The sequence below is a fragment of the Balaenoptera borealis genome, assembly GCF_965194805.1.
Source record: "Balaenoptera borealis genome assembly, chromosome: 2".
Lineage (NCBI taxonomy): Eukaryota > Metazoa > Chordata > Mammalia > Artiodactyla > Balaenopteridae > Balaenoptera > Balaenoptera borealis.
Genome location: NC_138867.1, coordinates 170,686,783 through 170,709,503, shown reverse-complemented (window position 1 = coordinate 170,709,503; position 22,721 = coordinate 170,686,783). Strand labels below are relative to the sequence as shown.

At 55.3% G+C, this 22,721-nt stretch overlaps 2 protein-coding genes across 4 annotated transcripts; one reads left to right on the top strand and one right to left on the bottom strand.

Annotated features, from left to right (window-relative positions):
- Positions 1-4,947: 4,947 nt before the first annotated feature.
- Positions 4,948-15,029, top strand: ILVBL (ilvB acetolactate synthase like). Of its 2 annotated transcripts, none has more exons than XM_082379310.1 (16): positions 4,948-5,107; positions 5,642-5,786; positions 7,059-7,260; positions 7,384-7,511; positions 7,597-7,735; positions 7,824-7,935; positions 10,714-10,813; positions 10,948-11,045; positions 11,155-11,291; positions 12,275-12,409; positions 13,461-13,575; positions 13,665-13,834; positions 13,911-13,981; positions 14,064-14,135; positions 14,312-14,417; positions 14,547-15,029. In XM_082379310.1, exons 1-16 carry the CDS (start codon positions 4,959-4,961, stop codon positions 14,723-14,725), a joined length of 2,058 nt encoding a protein of 685 aa, XP_082235436.1. In that variant the 5' UTR covers positions 4,948-4,958; the 3' UTR covers positions 14,726-15,029. The 2 variants fall into 2 exon arrangements, with proteins under 2 accessions (XP_082235436.1, XP_082235437.1); XM_082379311.1 differs by lacking the exon at positions 4,948-5,107 and adding an exon at positions 5,115-5,353.
- On the bottom strand, positions 15,029-21,837 carry SYDE1 (synapse defective Rho GTPase homolog 1). Of its 2 annotated transcripts, XM_082379302.1 has the most exons (8): positions 21,727-21,837; positions 19,824-20,165; positions 19,078-19,722; positions 18,685-18,899; positions 17,930-18,056; positions 17,556-17,716; positions 16,731-16,956; positions 15,029-16,429 (listed from the first exon to the last, which is right to left on the bottom strand). In XM_082379302.1, the coding sequence occupies exons 1-8, from the start codon at positions 21,812-21,814 to the stop codon at positions 16,026-16,028; spliced, it is 2,208 nt and encodes a 735-aa protein (XP_082235428.1). In that variant the 5' UTR covers positions 21,815-21,837; the 3' UTR covers positions 15,029-16,025. The 2 variants fall into 2 exon arrangements, with proteins under 2 accessions (XP_082235428.1, XP_082235429.1); XM_082379303.1 differs by lacking the exon at positions 21,727-21,837 and having other exon boundaries at positions 19,824-21,344.
- Between the last annotated feature and the right edge of the window lie 884 nt (positions 21,838-22,721).

The following is a 22,721-nucleotide window of genomic DNA, read 5'->3' as shown; positions in this document are numbered from 1 at the left end:
GGAGAGTTGTTTAATGACTATGAAGTTTCAGTTTTGCAAGATGAAAAAGTTCTAGGGATGGATGGTGGTGATAGTTGCACGACAATGTGAATGTACCTAACACCATTGAACTGCACACTTAAAAATGGTCACAGTGGTAAATTTTATGGTATGTGTATTTTGTCCCAATTACAATTTAAAAAGTTACTGCTATGAGAGGCAGGCAGTATTAGCAAGAGAAGGATTTCTTTGTCTTGTAAATATCTTGGTGCTGAAACACCTGAAGGCATCTTCCTAGGCAGAACCAGAAGGACTGGTGCCACTTAGTCTAATGAGTCAATCATTCACAGCATCTAATTCAAACTGTCCTTCGAGCCCTGGAATGGCTTCTTGTGGCTGGTGACCCACAGACTTGAAAAAAAAACTTCCAATCTACATGCAAAATAAATGTTAAAGCCATAGTAAACCAAAAACCTCAGTGGAAGCATGGGAAGCACACTGAATTTAGCAATTAAAATATTTAGTTAGGCAGGAATTGTGAAGACTGCCATTGCTGAGAGTAAGGTCTTTGTCCATGGTCCTTGGCTCTATCCTCTGGGAGGTTCCTCACTGGCCTCTGTTCCCCATCACCACTTCTGAAGCTTTCTCATTCCATTTCCTGCTGGTATGATTTTAAGGACCTCATGGTACAATCTTGGGGCATTGTTGGGGTTTTTTTTGTTGTTGTTTTTTTGGCTTCACCTCGAGGCTTGCAGGATCTTAGTTCCTGGGCCCACAGTGAAAGCGCTGAGTCCTAACCACTGGACCGCCAGGGAACTCCCTGGGGCATTGTCTTATATGCCAGAGAGTCATGATCTTTTGCAGGCCAAGCTCATAGTTTCTCTCAAAAATTTAGTAGGTGTCTGGTCTTTTTTTCTTCAGGCAGCTCCATGGGCAAGTAACCACAGCCAAAGATTTCCGCTGGCACAGCTCTTTTTTTTTTCCTTTTCACTTTTTAAACTGTGGCAAAATACATACAACATAAAACTGACCATCTTAACTACTTTGAAATGTATGGTAGTTCAGTGGTATTAAATGCATTCAGAATGTTGTGCCACCACCCCCACCATCCATCTCCAGAACTCTTCATCTCATAAAACTGAAACTCTGTCCCCATGAAACGCTAACTCCTCATTCCTCACCACCCCCTGCCCCCCACCAGCCCTTGGCAACCACCATTCTACTGTCTTTTCTTTATGAATTTGAACTACTCCAAATAGCTCATAGAAGTGGAATGATACAGTATCTGTCTTTCTGTGACTGTTATTTCAATGAGCATCACGTCTTCAAGGTTCATCCACCTGGCGTAGTTCTTAAACCCGAATGATGCCCTCATTTATTTCCTGGCTTCTATACTTGATTTGACCTTGGCATTCTCTCGAGGATGCTGAGAAATGGTTAATCTCTTGCTACAACTGCCTCAACAGGGCCACTTTGTATCGCTGCTTCCCCTTGAACCCCCAAATCACCAGACTCAGTCCATTTAAATTGTAGTCTGCATGGAGAGAGACTACCTCAATATTGTTAGGGTCCCTTCTGCCTCTGCTTGCCTCAGTACGCCTCTCTCTTTAATGACAGTGGCAAGAAGTAGCAAACAAACATAACAAATAATCTGGCTTTTCCTAACCACTTCCCAGAGGGCTATAGACTCAATAAACACAGTCTGCTCTGCAAGACTCAGTTTTACCTGCCTGGTGAGGATGACTAGAGGTCCAGGTGGCGCTGTCTTTGGTTCAAGGAGATGGAAGCAAGGACTGCGGCCTTGCATCACAGTTTAGAAGGAGCCTGGTGCCTTGGGCTCCTTCTTAAAGGCTGTAAGACTGCTTAGAAACACAGGTCACCTCATGCCCACTGAACCAGGGGGTCTGGAGATCTGGGTTCCAGTTTAGCTTTGAACCACTTGCTGAGACATGGGAAGGTCCCTTTCCTTCTCTGTGTCTCAGAGGTCATTAAACGAAGGAAATGGCACATGGTTTTTTCCCTCTTTGACATTTTTAGACCCTATGCTTTCTCTGAAACTCATAAATATGAGGATTGATGAGGAAAGGTCTGGTAAGTTCACTGTTTCCCAAAATGTGAAGCTCTTAACAGTAACATTTCCTGCATGTGGCATGAAAGAAACTTTTGAATTACACAGGCAGAAATTTATCCCCTTTCTCAGTTCTCTTTGAAGGCTGATGACTACTTCAAGGAAAAATATCAGTTTGGTGCTAGTGTATCTTTTAAAAAAATTATTTATTGGGAATTCCCTAGCTGTCCAGTGGTTAGGGCTCCACACTTTCACTGCCAAGGGCCCGGGTTCAATCCCTGGTCGGGGAACTAAGATCCCACATCCTGCATGCTGCATGGTGTGGCCAAAAAAAATTTTTTTTATTTACATAGTGTGAGTGTGTATAATATCTGTCTATATACACACATATGTATGAAGTTACATGTATAATTTTATTTTTAAAGCATCATACAGTAAAATAGATTTTTTAGTGTACAGTTCAATGAATTTTAACACATGCAACCACCACTACAATCTGGATACAGAACAACTCCGTCACCCCCCAAAATTCCTCATGCTACCCTCCATATGTCACACTTTCCGTATCTCCTGGCAACCATTGCTCTGTCCTCCTACACTATGGTTTTGTCACTTGGAGATTATCATATCAATGGAGTCACACAATATGTAACCTTTTGAGACTGGCTTCTTTCACTCAGCATAATTTTTTTTTTTTTAGCAATTTAGCTTAATTTTTTTTGAGCCTGTGGGTAGAGAATGCTTTTCCCCTTAAGTTTTTCTTTTTTTTTGGTCATGTCATGCAGCTTGTGGGATCTTAGTTCCCTGACCAGGGATTGAACCTGGGCCCTCGGCAGTGAAAGCACAGAGTCCTAACCACTGGACTGCCAGGGAATGCCCTCCCCCACCCAAGTTCTATTGGGATATAATTGACATATGATATTGTATAAGTTTAAGTTATACAACATAATGATTTATTATTTGTATTTATTATGAAATGATCACCACAATGTTTAGTTAACATTCAGCACTTTACATGGTTATAAACTGTTTTTCTTGTGATAAGAACCTTTAAGATCTACTCTCTTAGCAACTTTCAAATATACAATACAGTATTGTTAACTGTAGTTACTACGTTGTACCTTACATACCCAGGACTTACTCATCTCATAACTAGAAGTTTGTACCTTTTGACTACCTTCATCCATTTCCTCTACCCCTCACCCCCTGCCTCTGACAACCACCAACTGGTTCTCTGAGCATAATTGTTTGAGATTCATCCAAGTTATTGTGTTACCGTATTTTGTTCTTTTATTGCTGAGCAGTGTTCTATGGTATGGATGGATCACGGTTTGTGTAACCACCTAATGAGGGGCATTTTGGTTTCTCCAGTTTTTGGCTATTACATATAAAGCCACTATGAACAATCATGTGCAGGTTTTGTGTGACTTAGGTTATTCAAAACCCCTTCTGGTTTCCCAACTCACTTAGAATAAAATTCAACATAAGCACAGTGGTATCTGGGTGGGCCCCCAAAACTACACCCTGTGATAGGCATGAGGAAGCCATGTGGTTGAAGCACAGGGCCCATTCTTGAATTGCTTCCAGTCTGGAGGCCCAGGCAGCACTGCTTGAGTTCACAGTCTGCCTCTATCACTTACAAGCTGTGCAACCTTGGGTAAGTTGCTTAACCTCCCTGTGCTTCAGTTTCAGCATCTATAAAATGGGGATATTGCTAATACACCTCCCTTCCAGGGCTGTTGTGAGGATTAAATGAGTTCATATGTCAAAAGGGCATGGAACAGCGCTTGCACATAGTAAGTGCTTGACATAAGATAATCACTATTTCATTATTGGCTCTGGAAGTTTAATTGGGCCCAGAAGGCCCTTCTAGGACATTTGCATTTTATCCTGTTAATATTGGCAAGGAGAGTGGGGTTGAGCTGGTAGGTGAGAGACAGTGGGGAGAGGGACTGGTTTGGAGACTGCTGGAATAATCCAGAGCAGCTCTTATAGAGAGGCGGGTAAGAGCCTGTTTGGAGTGGATTCAAGAAGAATAGGAGAAGAGCTCACGGAGACAGTAAGTGTAGATGGATTTTGCTAAAAAGAGGAGCAAATGGACAGTCACAAGTGGAGAATGTGGGGCCATCGGAGGGTTTTTTTTTTTTTTAATGGGTGAAATGAAAACCTAGGAATGATTCAATATAAAATAAAATTAACGATGGGGTGGAATCCTTGGAGGGAAATCCCATAAGTTGACAAGGGATAGAAGTCAGTCTTGGAGGGAAGTAGGGCGCTCGGGACCAGAATTACTCCCCCTCTACTGATGGGGAGATCATTTTCCAGATGCCAGACGGCTGCAACGTGGTGAAGCGCTTGTTGGAACCGGGGACCACTCAGAGGGCCCATTCCCCTACACCGTAAGCAGAAAAACTCCAAGCGTCCTGGGAAGTGGGCAGGGCTTACAAGGGTAGGGGCAACAGCGGAGGCGGGGATAGGGGAGAGGGGGCGAGCCTCTGCCTTCGCAGAATTGCTGTGGGATGGGAGGCAGGGCCTGGAGCTAGAGCGAGGGGCAGGGTTTGTTTGGGGTGAGATTCCCGGATGGTGGACACTGGGCAGGGGGTCCGAAATCGTCCATGCTCGGCCAACGTGAAGGGGCGTACAGCACGCCTGGTGTGGAAAGCGGGCTGGGCTCGGAAGGCCCGGAACCTCCCGGCCTGCAACGCTGGGCCAACGGAAGGCCGAGGAAAGTGGATCACGCCAAACTCCCGGCTACTGGAAGCCTCAGAGGGGCGTGGCCTCTTGTAAAAAAAAAAAAAAAAAGCGTGAGGCCTGCAGTGCGAGCCAATGGGAAGCGAGGGAGGGCGGAGCCTGTGCAAGGGGCGGCCAGTAGAGACAGGGCTCTTATAGGAGGTGCCCTGGAGCTGAGCGCATGCGCGTCGGGCCGGACTACAGGGCGCATGGGATCCGAGTGGGCAAAAGGGGCAAGGCAACAGCTGTCCGGCCCAGCCTGTTCAAGCTGCGCGCCTGTTCACGTGACACGAAGGGAGCGGAATTCCTCTGGAGTCAGCGCCATTTCCTGTAGGTGAAGGTTAAAATGCCCCGGGGAGAAGCATCCCGATGCAACCTGACCTCGACTCGAGGCCTGGGGTCCGGGGACAGGCTCGGCCCCGGGCGCTCGCTAGGGGGGAGGGGTCTGGCTTGTGGAGAGGGTCGTGCACGCTAACTTGGGGGCGTAGACGTGGGGTGGGCTCACCACTAGGGCTGAGATTCGGGTCCTAGATGTCAAAGAGAGGCGGGGCTTCCCGCCGATCCTTTGAGAAGCAGGTAAGTGGGAAAATAGCTCTCTTGAGGCTTTGTCGCCGCATTGACCTGTGGTGAGCTCGTTTAGGTGGTTGTGGTGACGTAAGGGGGGTGGGCTGGCGTTGTAAGAGGCGTGGCCAGGTCCCTGAGAGGTTTGGCCTGGCCCGGAGCCTGGGGGTGTAAGGGGCGCGGCCGCGCAGAAACTCGTGCCAAGGGGCGTGGCCCGGGATCTGGGCTGGGAGAGGGGGCGTGCCTTCTTCTGGATAATTTAATTGTCGCGCCCACGTCCTAGCCCTGCCCTTTCTCCCTTAGGTGCCATCTCATGGAGACGCCCGTGGCTGCCGCCCCTGCTGGGGACTTCTTCCCTTCTTTCCTGCTCCTGGGTTTCGCGACGCTAGTGGCCGCCTTGCTGGGCGCCGCTCACCGCCTGGGGCTCTTCTACCAGTTGATGCACAAGGTTCAGGGGAAATACAAGGGCGACGGGCCGGGGGCAGCCAAAGGAATGGACTTCCACCGTTCTTTCCAGCTAACCCATTTTATAGGCGGGGAGAGTGAGGTCCAGTTAATCCAGAGGGAGTGGTCGGGAGATTCTTAACAGGATCCTGTCGCTATTGCCGAGCTGCTTACGGGGTCCTGGACTTTGCCTCTAGGAAGACGTCACAGGGAGGCTATACCTGCCTGGGCACTCAACCCCCCGCCCACCTCCTTCCTCAGGGGCCTCGAGCCCTTTTCACGGAGCAGTGCTCCCTAACACGATGGGGTCAGAGTGCTGAGAGCAGGCACCAGAGGACGTGGCCGGCTGTGACACTTTTGTGACAGTTGCTGTCTGCTGAGCTCAACGCTTTAGAGGGATTTTCCCACGTACTCAGTACATTCCAGAATAGATACTCTTGTTTCTGTCTTCATTTTCCACAAGAGGAAACCGAGGCTTAGAGAGGTTGTGTGATAGCTTGTGTTAGGAGACCTGTTTGGGGAAGAGCTGACCCCACAGACCTTGCTCTGAACTACTTGGCTTCTCTCTCAGAAATTTACCCCTTCCGCAGACCCTCTGCCTAGTCTTTCCTCTCCTAGCCTGGAGCACCCTTGACCCCTCCCCAGTCCTTCCTCTCCTAACCAGCAGCAACTTGAGGATTTGTGGAGATTTAAGGCAAAGGCCTCTGGTGCGCGTTGCTGTGCAGCAGCACCGTCTGTGCCAGGAGGCTGCTGCCATGTCAGGCACGTGGGGGCCGGCAGCCTGTTAACTGGGCCCAGTGAGTAGGAGGGAGTCTGGTAGGCTGGAGTGAGCAGTCACGTTACGAGGCCCTGATCCTGGAGAGCAGGCCGTTCTGGAGTCCCAGCAGATGGCCCCTGGCCAGACTCCCTTGGGTTCTGTGGATCCACCTTCCCTAACCTCTCTTCCTGCTTGCTCCACCATCCCTGAGGCGGGCAGTGTTACACAGTGGGGTGCTTTAAGAGCATTGGTTCTATGGGACTTTGATTCTTGCCCAGGGGTCTTGATCTCTGTAGTTGTAAACGGATATAACGTCAGGAGGATCTGATAAGATGATATGTCCTACTCTGAGCCAGGTGTATAGTGCAATATGTGCCTAAGCAACACCAAGCTTCCCCTGCCCTCCGACCCTGCCCCTGCCCTCCTTCCTGGGGGAGGGGGATTGTCCCTCTTCCCACCTGCCCTGGTGCCGGTGCCCTGGTCCTTGACAATCTCGCTTCTCCCCCTTTTCGGGCCCAGGTGGACAAGGCGAGCATCCGGCATGGTGGGGAGAATGTGGCAGCCGTGCTGAGGGCCCATGGCGTGCGGTTCCTTTTCACGCTGGTCGGCGGGCATATTTCCCCACTGCTGGTGGCCTGTGAGAAGCTGGGCATCCGCGTGGTGGACACCCGCCACGAAGTCACAGCCGTCTTTGCTGCTGATGCTGTGGCCCGCCTGACCGGTGAGGGCAGAGTGGAGAGGGCTAGGGGCTGGTGAGACTGGGATGTCTTTGAGGGGCAGGGTTTTTTGATGGGGGGGGGTGGCCAGGAGGGTGGACACAGCTGTGACAGGGTTTGTGTTGCAGGGACAGTGGGCGTGGCGGCAGTGACAGCGGGCCCCGGCCTCACCAACACAGTGACTGCGGTGAAGAATGCCCAGATAGCCCAGTCCCCCGTCCTGCTTCTGGGTGGGGCTGCCAGCACCCTGCTGCAGGTACCCTCTTCTTGAGGGGTGGCAGGGCCCCCAGGGAGCCTGGAAGTTCTCATGTGTTGACTCCCTGGACTCCTGTCTCCACCAGAACCGGGGCGCACTCCAGGCTATTGATCAGATGTCCCTGTTCCGGCCACTCTGCAAGTTTTGTGCTTCTGTGCAGAGGGTGCGGGAGATCATCCCCACCCTGAGGGCCGCGATGGCTGCTGCTCAGTCGGGCACCCCAGGTGCGGGGCGGGGGCTGGGCAGTGGTCAGGCCCTAGGGCCTGGGGGCTGGGAGACACAGCAGACTCAGCGTTCTCCCTGTTCATGTAGGCCCGGTGTTCGTGGAACTGCCTATTGATGTGCTGTACCCCTACTTCATGGTTCAGAAGGAGATGGTGTCAGCTAAGCCGCCCAAGGGCCTCGTGGGTCAAGGGGTCTCCTGGTAAGTAGCCCAACTCCTACCATACCTTCCCCTATCCGCTGGCTTCTCCTGCACCCTCCTGCTAGCACCCATCTCTCCTTTGACTCATTCATTGATTTGCACATCAGTTGAGAGGAGCCAGCCATGGGAAGAGCATTCCAGGTAGAGGAAATAGAATATGCACATGTCCTGAGGCAGGAATGAAGTTGGTGGGTTGGGAAAGCAAAGTGGCCCATGTGGTGGCAGCAGGTGAGCAAAGGGGAGAGGGGCAGAGACTGAGCTCAGAGCAGCCAGCAGGAGCCACTTGGCATACCTGGGGCTTTGTTTTTAATTTGAGATCCATTGAGAAGCACTGCAGGGCCTTAAGCATTGGCATGGGATACCCTGGTTTGGGTTTTTGTTATGTTCCCTCTGGCTATTGCTGGAGTGTGGACTTTGGGGTCAGGTGGAAGCTGGGAAGCCAGGGAGGAGATGTGGCGGTCACTGAGATGAGAGATGATGGTGGTCTGGAATCTGGGTGGTACCTGTGGGATACATCTGGATGGATCACATAGGAGTGCCTGGACCTCCAGCAGGCCAGGATAAGGGAACAATGGGTCCCTATGGGCCCATGACATGGGCACAGCTCACTCTGGGGCCACTATGGGACTTTTGAGTGTTGAGTGGCCAGGATGTTGGAGAGAGCAGGGCAGTGGGGCTGGCCTGGGACAAGCTTGAAGGTTTTCCTGGAAGAGCTACAAGTTACAAGGGGGAATTTCTTTCTGTTGACGGGATAAAAAGGGGCACAGCCCTAGCAGAGGTACATGAAAAGGATCCATTTTTGGTCACCACTGAGGTGGGCCTGGCTGAAACAGGGTGCAGAAAGGAGAATCAATTTTCCTCCTCCTCCTCCTCCTCCTTCTCCTCTTTGCCCTCTGTCCCTTCCATTTGCCTGTCCTTGCCCCTCTGCCTTCCACTCCCCCTCCAAATATTTAGCGAGTGCTGCAATATGCTAGGTACCTGGATGGGCATGAACAGGACAGACAGGTCCCTGCACATGGGTGTGTGAGAAGCACCTCCTGGGCCAGCTCAAGGAGTAGCAGGTTTACTCACATGTCTTTTGTAACAACCCTTTGAGTTAAGACTCAGAGGTATTATTATGCCCATTTCATAGATTAGGTAACTGAGACCCAAGGCAGTTGAATGACTTGCATGAAGTTGTCCAGTTTGTTAATGGCGCACTAGGATTCAGCCCGGAGGAACCTTCAATGCTTTATCCACAGAGCTATGTTCCATCTATAATGAGTGAAATTAAAGTCCAGAGAGATGGGTTCGAATCCCAGGACTGCCACTAACTAGCTGTGTTAACCTTGAACAAATGATTAAACCTTTTGTTTTTTTCCAGTTTTATTGAGATATAATTGACATACAGCACTGTGTAAGTTTAAGGGTTACAGCATAATGATTTGACTTACATATATGGTGATTAAATATATGACGTCAGCTTCCTCATCTGTAAGATGGACCAACGTTGCCTTTTCTCTCTAGACTAAGATTCTGTGACGAATAAAATGAGATTATTTTGATAGTGCAAAGCGTATGCTGAAGTATAAAGGAATTAACCATTATTATCTTAAATAAGAATAGGGCTGGGCTTCCCTGGTGGCGCAGTGGTTGAGAGTCTGCCTGCCAGTGCAGGGGACACGGGTTTGACCCCTGGTCTGGGAAGATCCCACATGCCGCGGAGCGACTGGGCCCGTGAGCCACAACTACTGAGCCTGCGCGTCTGGAGCCTGTGCTCCGCAACAAGAGAGGCCGCGATGGTGAGAGGCCCGCACACCGCGATGAAGAGTGGCCCCCACTTGCTGCAACTAGGGAAAGCCCTAGCACAGAAACGAAGACCCAACACAGCCATAAATAAATAAATAAATAAATAAATTAAAAAAAAAAAAAAAAAGAATAGGGCTGAGTCCAACGTCATACCAAGTGTAAGGCAAGGTGTCTCCCAACCTTCCTCCAGCATGATTAGGGAACTAGCCCCCTGCAAGGCTGGCTTGTGCCTTGCCTTTTCTTTCCATGTTAGGGTTCCCCATGGTTCCATCCTTGGTCTCTTCTCATTTTCTGCGATCTTTACTCCTCCTTGAAAGAGAAACAGAAGCTTCAGGCTCTGACTAATTCTAGCCAGCTGATGCCCACATGTGTATTTTTGGCTGGATTGGGTGTCCTTGAGGGCAGGGCTGAGCAGGATTTATCTTTGTGTCTCCAGGGCCCTGCACAGGGCCTCATGGAAAGTCAGGGCCCTGTGACCCAATGAGTAAGGAGACATCAGAAGCCAGAGAAAGGCAAGGGTACGGACGATTGTTAATAACTCCAATTAATTGAGTGTTTTGCAATGTGCTTTATATCCCGAGTGGATAGATCACTGAACCTTGGGAGAGATGTTCCCTTTTACATTTTACAGAGGAGGAAGCTCAGAAAAGTTGAGTCACTCACCCACAGTCACACAGGAAGCAGCAGAGCCAGAACTCAAGCCCACCTCTGTCTGACCCCGCAGCCATGGCCCCCGATTCTGGCACTCCACGCCGGTGGCACTTGTTTTTGAGGGTCTGTGTCAGGTTGGGGTGGTCACCAGAACCTTCTGAAGGGAAACAGGCCACTGGACACTCAGCCACTGGGGTCTGTCTGTCCCTGGGCTGTTGCTTTTGTACCTCTGTTCCTGTCCTACTGCCTTCCTGGTTCCTTTCCCGGCCCTTCTCCTCCTTTAGCTTCTGGAACCCTGGTATGACTCCTGGTCACTGACTCTTCCTCTCCCCTGCGCAGGTACTTAGAGAATTACCTGGCCAACCTCTTTGCAGGAGCCTGGGAGCCTCAGCCTGAGGGGCCCCTGCCTCTGGACATCCCTCAGGCTTCCCCTCAGCAGGTGAATTGCCTCTGTGCCCTGGCCAGCGACCCCCACCTGCTGTGTGGCTTCCCTCTGAACCAGTCCTGGGGCCGTGATCTTGGGGGCTGACGGTGACGCAGGGTTGGCTATTTGAGCCCCACCTCTTGCCCCAGGTTCAGCGCTGTGCTGAGACCCTGAGCCGGGCCAGAAGGCCCCTTGTGCTGCTTGGGAGCCAGGCCCTGTTGCCTCCGACGCCCTCAGACAAGCTTCGGTGAGACGCCTCAGGCTTGCCCTTACTGTCACATCCCTGGTCCCCTGGGGCCCTGTGAGGAGGGGCAGGCCCTTGGCCACGCTCACCTCTATTCTGCCTGGACCCCTAGGGTTGCTGTGGAGAGCCTGGGTGTCCCCTGCTTCCTGGGTGGGATGGCGCGGGGGCTGCTGGGCCGGAGCCACCCCCTTCACATCCGGCAGAACCGCAGCGCCGCCCTGAAGAAGGCAGATGTTGTCGTCCTGGCAGGTGGGCCTCATCCTCCCACCCTCCCTTTCCATTCCCTCCCACTCGGCACCTCCCTAATCGCGTAACCCTGCCCCTCCTAGTCAGGTACTGGCTGGCACCCCACTCTCATAATCACCCACCCTCCTACCTCTCACCACCCCCCTTCCCCTGGACCTGAAATTCAGGTAAACTCTCGCCAGGTTGCAGTTGTGTCCTGTGACCCAGCTTTACACAAAGATAGCGGGCACCTGTGGTACTTTGTGTACAGCATTTGCATTTGTATGCATTATACAGCCTTTACACAGCACGTACACCTACAGCATATATATTTTTACATAAAGCGCTTGAATCCTGCCAGAGACATAATAGTTGTATCAGTTAGCTATTGTTTTATAATAACCACCCTAAACTCAGTGGCTTAAAATGCACTTACCATTTCTCAAGACCCACCTGGGGTTAGGTGGTAGTTTTTGTCATTTTGGTAGGGCTCATTCCTGAGTCTGCGCTCAGAGAGGCGGGAAGGCAGCTGTGCTGGTCCAGGCTGGGCTGGCTTGTAACTTGGGGGTTGGTTGGCTGTAGGCTGGGCTAGCTTGGCCTCAGCTGGGGTAACTGAGTTCTTTCACTCTCCCCTACCTCCTCCTCCATGTTTCTCATCATCCAGCAGGCTAGCCTGGGCTTGTTCACTTGGTGGATGTTGAGAAACATGCAGGGCTTGGGGAGCAAGGTTATTTGAGAGAGAGTGAGTGGAAGCTGCAGGGCTTCTGGAGGTCTGGCCTCAGGAACGCATGCCATCACTTCTCTCACATTCTATGGGCCAAAGCATGTCCTGAGGCCAGCCCAGGTTCATGGGGTGGGGAGCTGCAAAGTCTCATTGCAGGTGACACTGGTACAGGGAGAGGTGAAGACCTTTATGCATTCAGTCTACCATGGTGGATTAAGTAAGGTAGCGGGCACTCCCCAGGATGCTGGCCCTTTGTCCACCGAGACTCTGTCTCCTACCCCAGGAACGGTGTGTGACTTCCGTCTGTCCTATGGCCGTGTCCTCAGCCGCAGCAGCAAGATCATCATTGTCAACCGTAACCGGAAAGAGATGTTGATGAACTCAGACATGTTCTGGAAGCCCCACGTGGCTGTGCAAGGTGAGCCCCTAGCGACCCCCACACATATGTGTTCTTTCCGGTCCCTCTCCTCCTGGCCTCTGCTGCAGCTGGCTTGAGCTGGGTGCTGGTGACCAAGGCCCGGACCGTGCCCCAGGGGGCCCCGAGTCGGCCAGAGACGCATATTTGGTCCTTAGACTGATGGGGTGCTTCTGGATGAACTAATGGTAGGGTGTGCACCAGAGGGAAGGCCTGGGAATGTGCGTGTGATCACTTCCCCTGTCTGTACTCTCCCATGTCGCCTGCTGCCCTTAGGACCTACCCCGAGGTCTCTCTTGTCCTGTCGTGGCTCCTCCACCCCTGTTCAGTCCTCTTCCATGGCCTTTCCATGCCCTGCTTTGCCCATCGTTCCAAGGACGTTGACTCTACCCTGCGGTGCAGGCGAGAGGGAACTTGTGTCAAGCAGAGAAGTGGCACCGTTTGCATTCATGTTTGGGAAGATCCACTGTAGCAGCTGGTGGGCAGTGAGTTGGAGGGGACCGGGTGGAGGCAAGGGGGCTGTTAGGGCCAGGACAGAAACGATGAGGCCTGGAGTGGGGATGGAGAGGGAGGAGAAACTCAACTTCTCTGAGCCTCTGTGTGATCATTTCTAAAATGGTGATGGTGAAAAGTACATCATCACTGGCTTGTTTATTTGTTCACGGTACAAGCACTCTGCATGCCTGGGTTGTAGAGATGTGCTTGGAGGATGGAGGTGTTTTTAGTGACGTGTTTCAGAGGCAGAATTGACAGGACTGCATGATCTGGGGTGTGATGGGGAGGCAGGAGACAGAGGCTGATGTGAGTTTCTAACCCACTTTGTGCTCCCTAAGCCTAGTTTCTTTGGCCTTGCTCTCCCTCACACCCCTGTTGCCCTAACTTGGTTCTGGCAGGCTCTGGGGTGTGTTTCACCCATTTTGTGCTAGAACCCCACTGGCCTGCTTCTTTGCCTCCTGTGCAGATGCCTGTTCGCTTCCTGCTGTCTTTGGGCCTCTGGTGCTTGAAGGGCAGGAGGAGGCCATCTCCCTGCAGCTGTACCCTCTTCCTTCCCCAGGAGACGTGGGTTCCTTCGTGGTGAAGCTGGCGCAGGGCCTTCAGGGCCAGACATGGGCCTCAGACTGGGCAGAGGAGCTTCGGCAGGCTGACCGACAGAAGGAGCAGACCTTTCGGTGGGGGCTGGGTAGAGTGGACTTAGGGGGTTGCGGGTTCCCGGGGGGCCATGCCGCTGGCTCTGCTGACCTGCATTGCTCCATCACAGGGAGAAGGCGTCGATGCCTGTAGCTGAGCACCTTAACCCGGTGCGGGTACTGCAGCTGGTGGAGGAAACTCTGCCCGACAACTCCATTCTGGTGGTCGATGGTGGGGACTTCGTGGGTACAGCCGCCCACCTGGTGCAGCCCCGTGGCCCCCTGCGCTGGCTCGATCCTGGTAAGGGCGGGCCTATGCCTGGGGCAGCTTGCACCCTCGGGGCCCCTTCACACCCACCTGCTCTTGGTTCTTCTAGGGGCCTTCGGTACTCTGGGGGTTGGTGCAGGATTTGCACTTGGTGCCAAACTGTGTCAGCCAGATGCCGAGGTGAGTCAGAGCGTGCTGGGGGCAGGAGGCTTGCTGCTTTCTGGGCCGTGAGCCACCCAAACCATCCTTGGTACCCCCTCAGGTCTGGTGCCTGTTTGGGGATGGAGCCTTTGGCTACAGCCTCATCGAATTTGACACCTTCGTCAGACACAAGGTGACCGGGTGACCAAGGGAAGTTCATAGCCTGGGGTTCTGGGAGATGTCATCAGGGGTGGGGTGGGCTGGGGAGGGAGCTGCTTGGCTGGCAGGGGTCCTGTCCCTGTCTTTGACGTGTGGCTGGCCAAGCCCTGGGACTGAAGGCTGTGGCCTGGCCTCATCCTCTCCCTGCAGATCCCAGTGATGGCTTTGATAGGGAATGATGCTGGCTGGACCCAGATTTCCCGGGAGCAGGTGCCCTGTCTGGGCAGCAATGTGGCCTGTGGCTTGGCTTACACTGGTGAGGGGCCTGGAATGGGTGGGAAGGGGGAAAGCTGTTTCAGGCCCAGCTGAATGTATGTTCCTCTCCCGGGCTAGCTGCATGGTAGGCTGGGTTCTGCCATCATTCTGACTTGATCTCCCCTTTTAGGTTATCACAAGGCGGCCATGGGACTGGGGGCCCAGGGCTTGCTACTTTCACGAGAGAGTGAGGATCAGGTGGTCAAGGTGCTGCATGAAGCCCAGCAGCAGTGCCAAGATGGCCACCCCGTTGTGGTCAACATCCTCATCGGGAGGACGGACTTCCGAGATGGCTCCATTGCCGTGTAGGGCCTCATGGGTCAGTGCCCTTGGCTCTCTTCCCACCCCTGGACTGTGCCAGGCTGGTTTGTGCCAGGCTGGTTTCTCATCCTTGCTTGCCCTGGGCCTATCCCATGAGGCCCAGTGACCCTAAAAGCCTCCCTGAGGACAGGGAGGGGCTGGAGGGGTCAGAGCTCAGAGAGGCTCCTGGGCAGCACTGGAGAGCCCTTGGGCCTTTTTCCTTGTGGGCTCAACTGTGTCCTTTCTCCCCTTCTCTCTTACACATTGAATAAACCACCTCTGGTCCATGTGGGCCCAAGTACTCATCCCAGAACCTGTGCATACTGATTTATTGTCCACAAAGATGGAAGTGAGGGAAAGAGGGAGGAGACAGGAGGGGACCCTACTCTCCCACTGGAACTCTGGGGCTCACTGAGGCACCATTACTGGGGATTTCAGGGTGCCTGGGCACTGCAAACTCTTTCCCCGCTCTGTGGTCCCTGAAAGAGCCCCACATGCCTGCTCTAGACATGTCCATGCACACTAGTCCTCACACACAGACACACACGCACGGAGGCAATAAATATGTTCCGTACCAAAGTGCCCCCAGCCTGACACTTCAGGTGGGGCCCCTCCGAAAGGGAGGTCTTATAAGTGCTCAATTTCTTCAGGAATGGGGAGGAAGAATTGGGGAGGGAAGGGCCATACTCTGCTATCTACTTTTGCTGGTTTGAGGCAATCATGGGGTTTTCCTTGGAAAAGAGGGTGGGGAAACCAGCTGTTTTCCTATAAGCCTCAGGCTGCCCCTATCCAGCCAGAGCCCAGGATAGGGGCTTTCCCCCCACCCTGCCTCAAACAGTACCTCATGATAGTCCTTGGGCCCGCCGAGGGAGAAGCAGAGTGCAGTGCTCAAAGCTAATACTGATTTGGTTGGCAGCAGCAAGAGGACTGACTTGGGGGGTGTCTCACCATCCCAGGGTGATGCTCACAGTAACTGGCGTTTCCCTGGCTAAGGGGAAGCAAGAGGCCAGCCAGCCCTGCAAGCAGAACTGCCTTTTGGCAGCCGGGGAGAAGCCCTTGGTACTCAGAAAAGATAGCCACAATAGCTGGTCCCGAAAATTCCCAATCCCCGGCCTTCGCAACCGGTGCCCAAATGTTGAGCACTGGAAACAAGGAATGATTCTCAGCAATGGGTTGGCTGGTCACTAGGCAACTCCCCAGGAACCAGGAGCTAGGCCTGAGCTACAGGTCTGGTCTCCCTAGGTCGTTAGAGCACCGCCTTAGCAACCAGGAGCCCGGCCTTAGTAATCGGGGTCCGGCCCCGCCCGGCTCACAGACACACGTTGATCTGCTTGGAGAGCTCTCTCTCCAGGTCCATGATGAGGGCATCAAAGTCTTTGAGGTTCAGGTGCGGGTTGAAGGGAGCCTCGAAGTCGTCTTCGAAGTCGGTGGCGACCGTCGGCTCGCCAGCCTCTTCGTCCTCGTCTTCGCTGTCGCTGCCCGTCACGTGGTCGTAGTCCGGCCCGGATAGGAAGTCCCGCCCACAAGGCAGGAAGTCCCGCCCGCAAACGCTCCAGTCACCGGCGTAGCGGTTGCTCGGGGGACTCTCGGGGCCGCCCCGGCCGCGGGGCCGAGTCACCACTTCGGGGCTCGCTAGCGGCAAGTGCAGCTGCGGCTGTCGTTTGGGCCGCAGGTAAGGGACGAGCTCCGGAGCCTCGGGGGGCCTGCGTGGATCTGCAGAGGGAGAGGGAGGGCTTGGATGATGTCACGCCCAGCGGTGGCAACTAGACCTCTGATTGGCTGCTTAGGTAGCTAGGCCCCTGATTGGCCGGTCGAAAGGCAAGGCCTTCGACCGGATCAGGATTTCACTGGCTGAGCTAGAACTGGTTGCTGAGGCAACCAGGTACCAGCTTACTCGGGCTAGGGGGCGTGGCTTGCCTGAAGCCCGAGACTCTAATTGGCCACTGGAGAAAGCATCGTAGCGGCGGCCTGGCTACGATCGGCGGCGCGGGGGCTGGGGCGAGGGCCAGCTCACCTGGCCAGGCTTGCAGCAGGTAGTGCAGCACCTCGATGTGGCGCTTGAAGTCCACTGCATTCGAGAGGCCCGGGCCAGAGCTGCGGATGCGGGGCCTGGCGGGTGCCTGGCGCGCCGGCAGCAGCACAGGACCGAAGCAAACGGCCAGGTTCTGCGGAGTCATGCGGTTGTGGGCGTGGAAGGAGGAGACAAGGCGCAGGTGGTCCAGGAGAAGCGTCAGTGTAGCCTGAGCGGAGAGGGTAGGGAGAGCATGAGGTGGGGAAAGCCGGTCCCCTGTCGCACCTGAGGGAGACTAAGGCGGTTCAGAATGGGGAAACTGAGGTTCAAGGTCTCATAGCTGGGTGATGACCCAGCTAAGACTTAACCATTAGGTATTAGTATTATGATCCCATTTTGCTGGAGGGGAGACTGAAGCGAAAGGTAACTTAACTTTGAAATGGCAGAACTTGGGCTTGAGCCTACTCCTCTGTGTGTTAGGCAGGGCTGGTATTAACCCTATTTTATAGATGAGGATATTGAGGCACAGAGAGGGTCAGGACTTTTCCAGGATACCACAGCCAGGAACTTCCCTTATGGTAGGTTGACACACCTGTGTTCAGAGTCTGTATTTTTGATACATCCTGCCTGTGAAACCTTAAGTAACTCACTCAACTGCTCTGGGCTTTGGCTTCCATATCTATAAAGTGGGGATACTAATAGCACCTATTTTCTAGAATTGTAACAATGCCACATATTCATGGCCATCACAGGCCCAGGCATGGGTGAAACATTCTGCTGATGTCAGCCCACTCCCTGTCTCGCCTGCTCCCACCAGGCCCAACTCACCCTTTCCACATCTGGCAGGCAGCTGAGGAGCCCACGGGTGCCCTCAGTGCTGGAAGGAGCCCTGCTTGGGGGCTCTCGGGCCATGGCCTCCAACACCACCTGATAGAGGGGCTGGGTGATGAGCGGGGTAGGCAACTCCCGAAGATAATCCTTGAGGATGCCTGTGGATACAGGGCCCACTCTGATCAGGGCACTGCTGGTTTCTGAGGCTGGAGATTCAGCTGGGGCTGGGAGCAGGGGAACAGGAGGAGGATAGGTACAGGAAGATGAAAACAAGGCCAACAGAAGGGGTGAGGTCCCAGAGGGACCACAGGGACTGCCTTGAGGTGAGGGTTGAATGGGGAGCAGGCAGGAGAGAGAAGGGGCATGCTGACCAGTGATGACATTGATATCGGGGTACAGGTCCTCGGAGAGGCAGACAGCTGCACTGTCCCGCTCAAAGGCATCTCGAAGCTCTTTCTTCACGGCTGCTGAGCCGCACAGACGGTACAGCCCCACTACCTGGGGGTAGGAGCAGAGAGATGTCCTCTTGTCAGGGCCACAGACTGATCAGGGCCCTGTGGGTGAGGGCCAGAGGCCTAGATCACAGTGGCAATGGGCTGAGAGGTTGGGGGCTGGCTGTAGTTTCACTGGCTGCTTTCCTGCTCCTCTGACACCTGTCATGGGGGATCCCACCTGGCTGCCTGGACAGCCTGGCCCTGTAGACCCTCTGGATCACTTGTCCTGGCACCCACCTCCTTTGACTCAGGAAACTCTGACTCATTTTCAGCTTACTTGTCACCTCCTCTGGAAAGCCTTCCCTGACTACCCCAACCAGTGGGTCAGGTCCTGCTTTAAGCTCTCCCAGTTTCTTTGCTCTTATCCCAGCCACAGTTTTACATATGTGATTTATTAGAGTCATGTCTTTTCCCCCATCAGACTCTGAGCTCCAGAAGGGCTGGGATCCTATGTCACTAAATGAACAGATGACCCATGAATTCTGGGCTAGGTGCTAGGGTCTGGAGGGAGCGGGTGCTCCTGCCCTCGTCTAGGCTGGGATTGGAGCCAGGAGCCTGGCCTCCATACCCTGGGTGTTCTGGGGAGTCGTTCTGAGGTCTGGGGGCTAGCTAGGGTGGAGTGAGGGACTTACCCGTAGCCCTCGGCGCTCGATCTGCCCAACACACTTCTGGATGATGAGGGGCACCTGGCCCGGGGACTGCTCCCGCTCCACGAGCAGCGGCAGGGGCAGCCCGAAGACTCGGGGCTCAGCTGTGCCTGGTGCTTCCTGTTGCTCCGACAGGGTCAGCTTGGCATACAGCAGCCCCTGGGGCTCCAGGCGCACAGCCAGCTGCTGGGCCTCGCACCCTGAAGACACAAGGGGACCTGCTGAGTCGAGTCTGCCCCCACAGGCTCCTGTGCCCTGGCCCCTACTCCAACCCACGTCCCATCCTGGGCTTAGCACCCTGGGCACTCTGGAGGAAGGAGGGAGCCCTGAGCTGAGTCCTGTGCCCTACACCTCTTCCCCTGGAGCCATGCATCCTACCTCGGAAAACCGTGGGCAGCAGCACAGTACCCTGGGCGCAGGGCCGGTGCCGCCGAACGCCGGGGTCCCACGCCAGCACCAGGGCCCGCAGCAGCCGCGCGGCCTCGAGTTCCAGGTGGAAGGTGTGGTCCAGCCGCAGGAAGTCTGGCCCCCCACGCAGCGGCCCCGTTCGGGCCCGGGCCACCCCATCCACCTGCAGCAGGCAGCAGAGGTCTCGCGGAGTGGCCCCAGGTGCCGGTCGCAGCCCCCCCAGCCCGTACAGGTGCAGGCTGAGGCGGCCCCAGAGTGCAGTGGGGGGCGTCCTGGCCGATGGGCCCACCTCATAGGGGCGGAAGGCGGTGGGCGACGGGGGCCCCGCTGGGCGCTCAGGAGAGTCGCCATCACTGAGGTAACCGGCCCTCAGGCCTCGTGCGCCCTCAGACACTGCCGCCCGCCCCGGGGTCCCCACGCTGCTGTCCAGGTGGTAACGGCTGATGACGGACCCCGCGGGGGCGGCTCGCTCACGCTCTCGGCCAGCCCGGGTGCTCCGCAGACTCAGGCGGCGCCGCAGCTCAGGCAGCTTCTTCATCTTCATTGAGAGGCGCCTGGCCGGGCCTGGGGACTTGGTGCGGGAGGCTTTGTTTGGGGGACTGGCGGGGGCTGCGCCTATGGGGAGAGCAGACCTCAGGGTCCAGAAATCTGGGCTCGGGATGGGGGTGAGGCTTGTAGTCATCTTGGGGGTCCCGGGGTGTAAGGCTTGTGCTCACCTGGGGAGGCCAGGCTCTCCGGCTCAGCTGAGCCTGGCTGTGGGCCTGGGAGCTCAGGTGCCGAGAGTCTGGGGTCCTCCTCAGGGATGGGGTTGTACCAGATCTCACCAGCAGGCTCCCTACTGCCAGCTGCCCCGGGCCCCAAGGTGGCCTCATCTGGTGGCTTGGCCCCGCCCAGCACCCATCGGCGGCTGCTGGGCTCCAGGCTCTGCAGGTAGGCACCCCGAGCCGGGCTCCGAGATGCCTCGGGGCTGGGGGGCCCCTCTGCTCCAGCCTGGGATCCTTCCGGGGCCTGGGGCTCTGGTTCTGGAGGACTGGGCTCCGGGCGCTGGGCTGGGCGGCCTGGCAGAGAGCAAGGGGTGTGAGACTCAGCCTCCCACTGCTCCCAGAGCAGCCCCGGCCCAGGGCTCTTCCCCCAGCAGGAGAATGCACTCAGCACTGACACTCCACACATTCATTCGGAATGGGTGGCTGCAGGCCAGCAGTCTCATCTGTTACCAGCTTATGGCCTCTTCCGCAACCTCCCTGGCCCTGGTATCCCAAACAGGACTCTGTCCCTCTGCTCTCCAGCCTCAGAGGTCCCGTGGGGTTTCTCTGGGCCTGGGCCCTGCATTCCCCACTCTACTTCCCCACACCTCTCGTTAACTCTGCATGGAGCCCTGCCCTTGTCCCTTCTCACTGGGTGGCTTTGGGCAAGTCACTTTCCATCTCTGAGCCTCCGTGTCCTCCTGTGAAATGTGGGGATTTGATGCCGCCCTTCAGGGAGGCTTCGGAGAGCTCAACATGGAGAGCACGTCATAGGCACTCATATCTTGGTCAAGCACACAGCCCACAGTGGACGCTGCCTAGCTTGCTTGGAAGACAGGAGCAGGCATGACTGAGTGAGTGCCTGCTGGGTTCTCCCATACCTGCAGCATGTCACTCCCCACCTCCGTGCCTGTCTTCCAAACCCGCTGCCACCGTCTCTCAGCCCAGGACTGACCCCCACGGTCAATGCCTTGGGACCTCCCCCTCCTGCTCCATCCTCCTCTCTCTGACATCCCGGGCTGTTTCCTGTGTGTGTTTGTGCGTGGGCACCCCTGTCCCTTCTCTCTGCTGTGGGAACCTTGGGAATCTTTGGGAAGGGCTGGGGAGAGGTCAGATCCATGGAGTCTTCTGCCCTCCCTCCTTTAACTCCTTCCTTTCCGGGACTTCCTGTCCCACGCAGCTCTGATTTCTTTAAGGTCCTGCCCATTTCTTTAAGAACTCCCTCCTCTGGTCACTTCAGATTTCCACTCCCCAGGACTCTCTCTCTGGGTTCATTTAGTAGCATAGTCCACAGAGCTGTTAAGTCACTTCACTGGCACTGGGTAAATGACCCAACTGCTCCGTGCCTCAGTTTCCCCATCTGTATAAAGGGGACAGTTTCTTGGGGCTGCCTAAGGTTGGGTGTAGCTGCAGTCACTGGTTAATAGGTGAGAGGGGGTGGGGGGTAGCCACCATGATTGATGCACCGTCTCTCTCCCTCTGCAGGAGTACGCCCCCATCTCTCATCCCAGGTCTCTAGGGCTCAGGGTGTCCCCTGCCCGGCCTGAATAAGCCCCAGTTTCTAGGCCTCCCAGCTCCTCCTCCCCTGCACTCTCAAGGCGCTCTGCCTCGGCCCCATTTCCTGTCAGGGGCGAGGCCCCCTCCCGGGCCTCCCAAGGAGCCGCAGCGCCGGCATCCCTGGCCAGGCGCACATAACGGTCCGCGCCCCCTCTCCCCCCAGCCCGTTACTTTCAGGACCTTTGCGTGCCCCGGCCCCCAACCCCGGCCCGCAGGGGGCTCCGCAGGGCTTCTTCCCCTGTCCCTCCTTGGGGCCCCGGGACCCGCTTCCAGGCCGGGTGGGGTTCGGCGCCCCTTCTTCCCCACCTCCCCCTCTCACCGCGCTCCTTCGCGTCCGACTTTTTCCGGGGAAGTTTCTCCCGGCCCCGAAGGCGGGAGAAGGTTTTCCTGAGTAGCGGCTCGGCCATGCTGGGGCCCGGGCCGGGCGGAGTGCGCGCCCCGGGCTCCGGCCGCGCCGCCCCCCGCCCTCCCCGCCCCGCCCGGGCCTCCCCGCCCGCCCCCCGCCCCGCGCCAGCAGGAAGCGCATTCCGGGAATGCTTGGCCCAAACTTTTTTTTTTTTTTTCCCCTTCCCGCGGCCTGAGCGAGTGATGCTGGGAGATGTAGTCAGTCGCCCGGGCCAGGAGCGGGAGGGAACGGGGGCTCTGTCTACCTTCCTGGGCTCCAGCTCTGAATATCTTGGCGCAGTCGCGGGCCCTAGTCTTTCCTCTTATCCACCCTCCGTTGGTGATCGCATACAGAAAGTTCTCTGGGGTTTACTTCCAAAATGCATCCTGAACAAATCCCTTCTCTTTGCTCCCATCCACTGCTCCAGCCTGGTGCAAGCCCTGGCACCACTCGTTTTGATGACACCCCCTCTTCCTTAGTTTCCCGGATGCCACTCTGGTGCTTCCCTCCTCCACCCAGTTCTCCACTCCCCTTTCCCCCCAGTTCCAGTTACTACTGCTCTTTAACATACCATCCCAAACAGCCGTTTCATGATGCTCACAGATGCTGTGGGTCAGGAATTGGGGCAGGGCAGAGCTGACATTGATTGTTTCTACTCCTCAGTTGGAAGGACTTAGAGGCTTAGGGGTGACTCAACAAATGAGGGGCCAGAATCATCTGGAGGCATGTTCACTTGCAGTTGATGCCAGGTGTGGGCTGGGACCTCCACAGGGGCTGTGGACTAGGGCACCTCCACAGGCCTCTTGGTGTGAACTGGGTTCCTCCTACCAGGTCAGTAGTCAGAGTAGTTGGGATTCTTACATAGCCACCCAGGGCTTCAAAAATGAACAAGGCAGAAGCTACATTACCTTTCCTGATCCAGCTTGGAG

Bases quoted from the DNA above. Each gene is read 5' to 3' on its own strand.
- SYDE1 (XM_082379303.1), bottom strand. From the start codon at position 20,277: ATGTGTGGAGTGTCAGTGCTGAGTGCATTCTCCTGCTGGGGGAAGAGC. The intron at 19,723-19,823 runs GTGAGCACAAGC...CTCTCCCCATAG, and splicing joins GGAGAGCCTGGCCTCCCCAG to GCGCAGCCCCCGCCAGTCCC. The intron at 18,057-18,684 runs GTAAGTCCCTCA...TCCTACCCCCAG, and splicing joins TCGAGCGCCGAGGGCTACGG to GTAGTGGGGCTGTACCGTCT.
- ILVBL (XM_082379310.1), top strand. From the start codon at position 4,959: ATGCGCGTCGGGCCGGACTACAGGGCGCATGGGATCCGAGTGGGCAAA. The intron at 12,410-13,460 runs GTGAGCCCCTAG...TTCCTTCCCCAG, and splicing joins GCCCCACGTGGCTGTGCAAG to GAGACGTGGGTTCCTTCGTG. The intron at 13,835-13,910 runs GTAAGGGCGGGC...TGGTTCTTCTAG, and splicing joins CCTGCGCTGGCTCGATCCTG to GGGCCTTCGGTACTCTGGGG.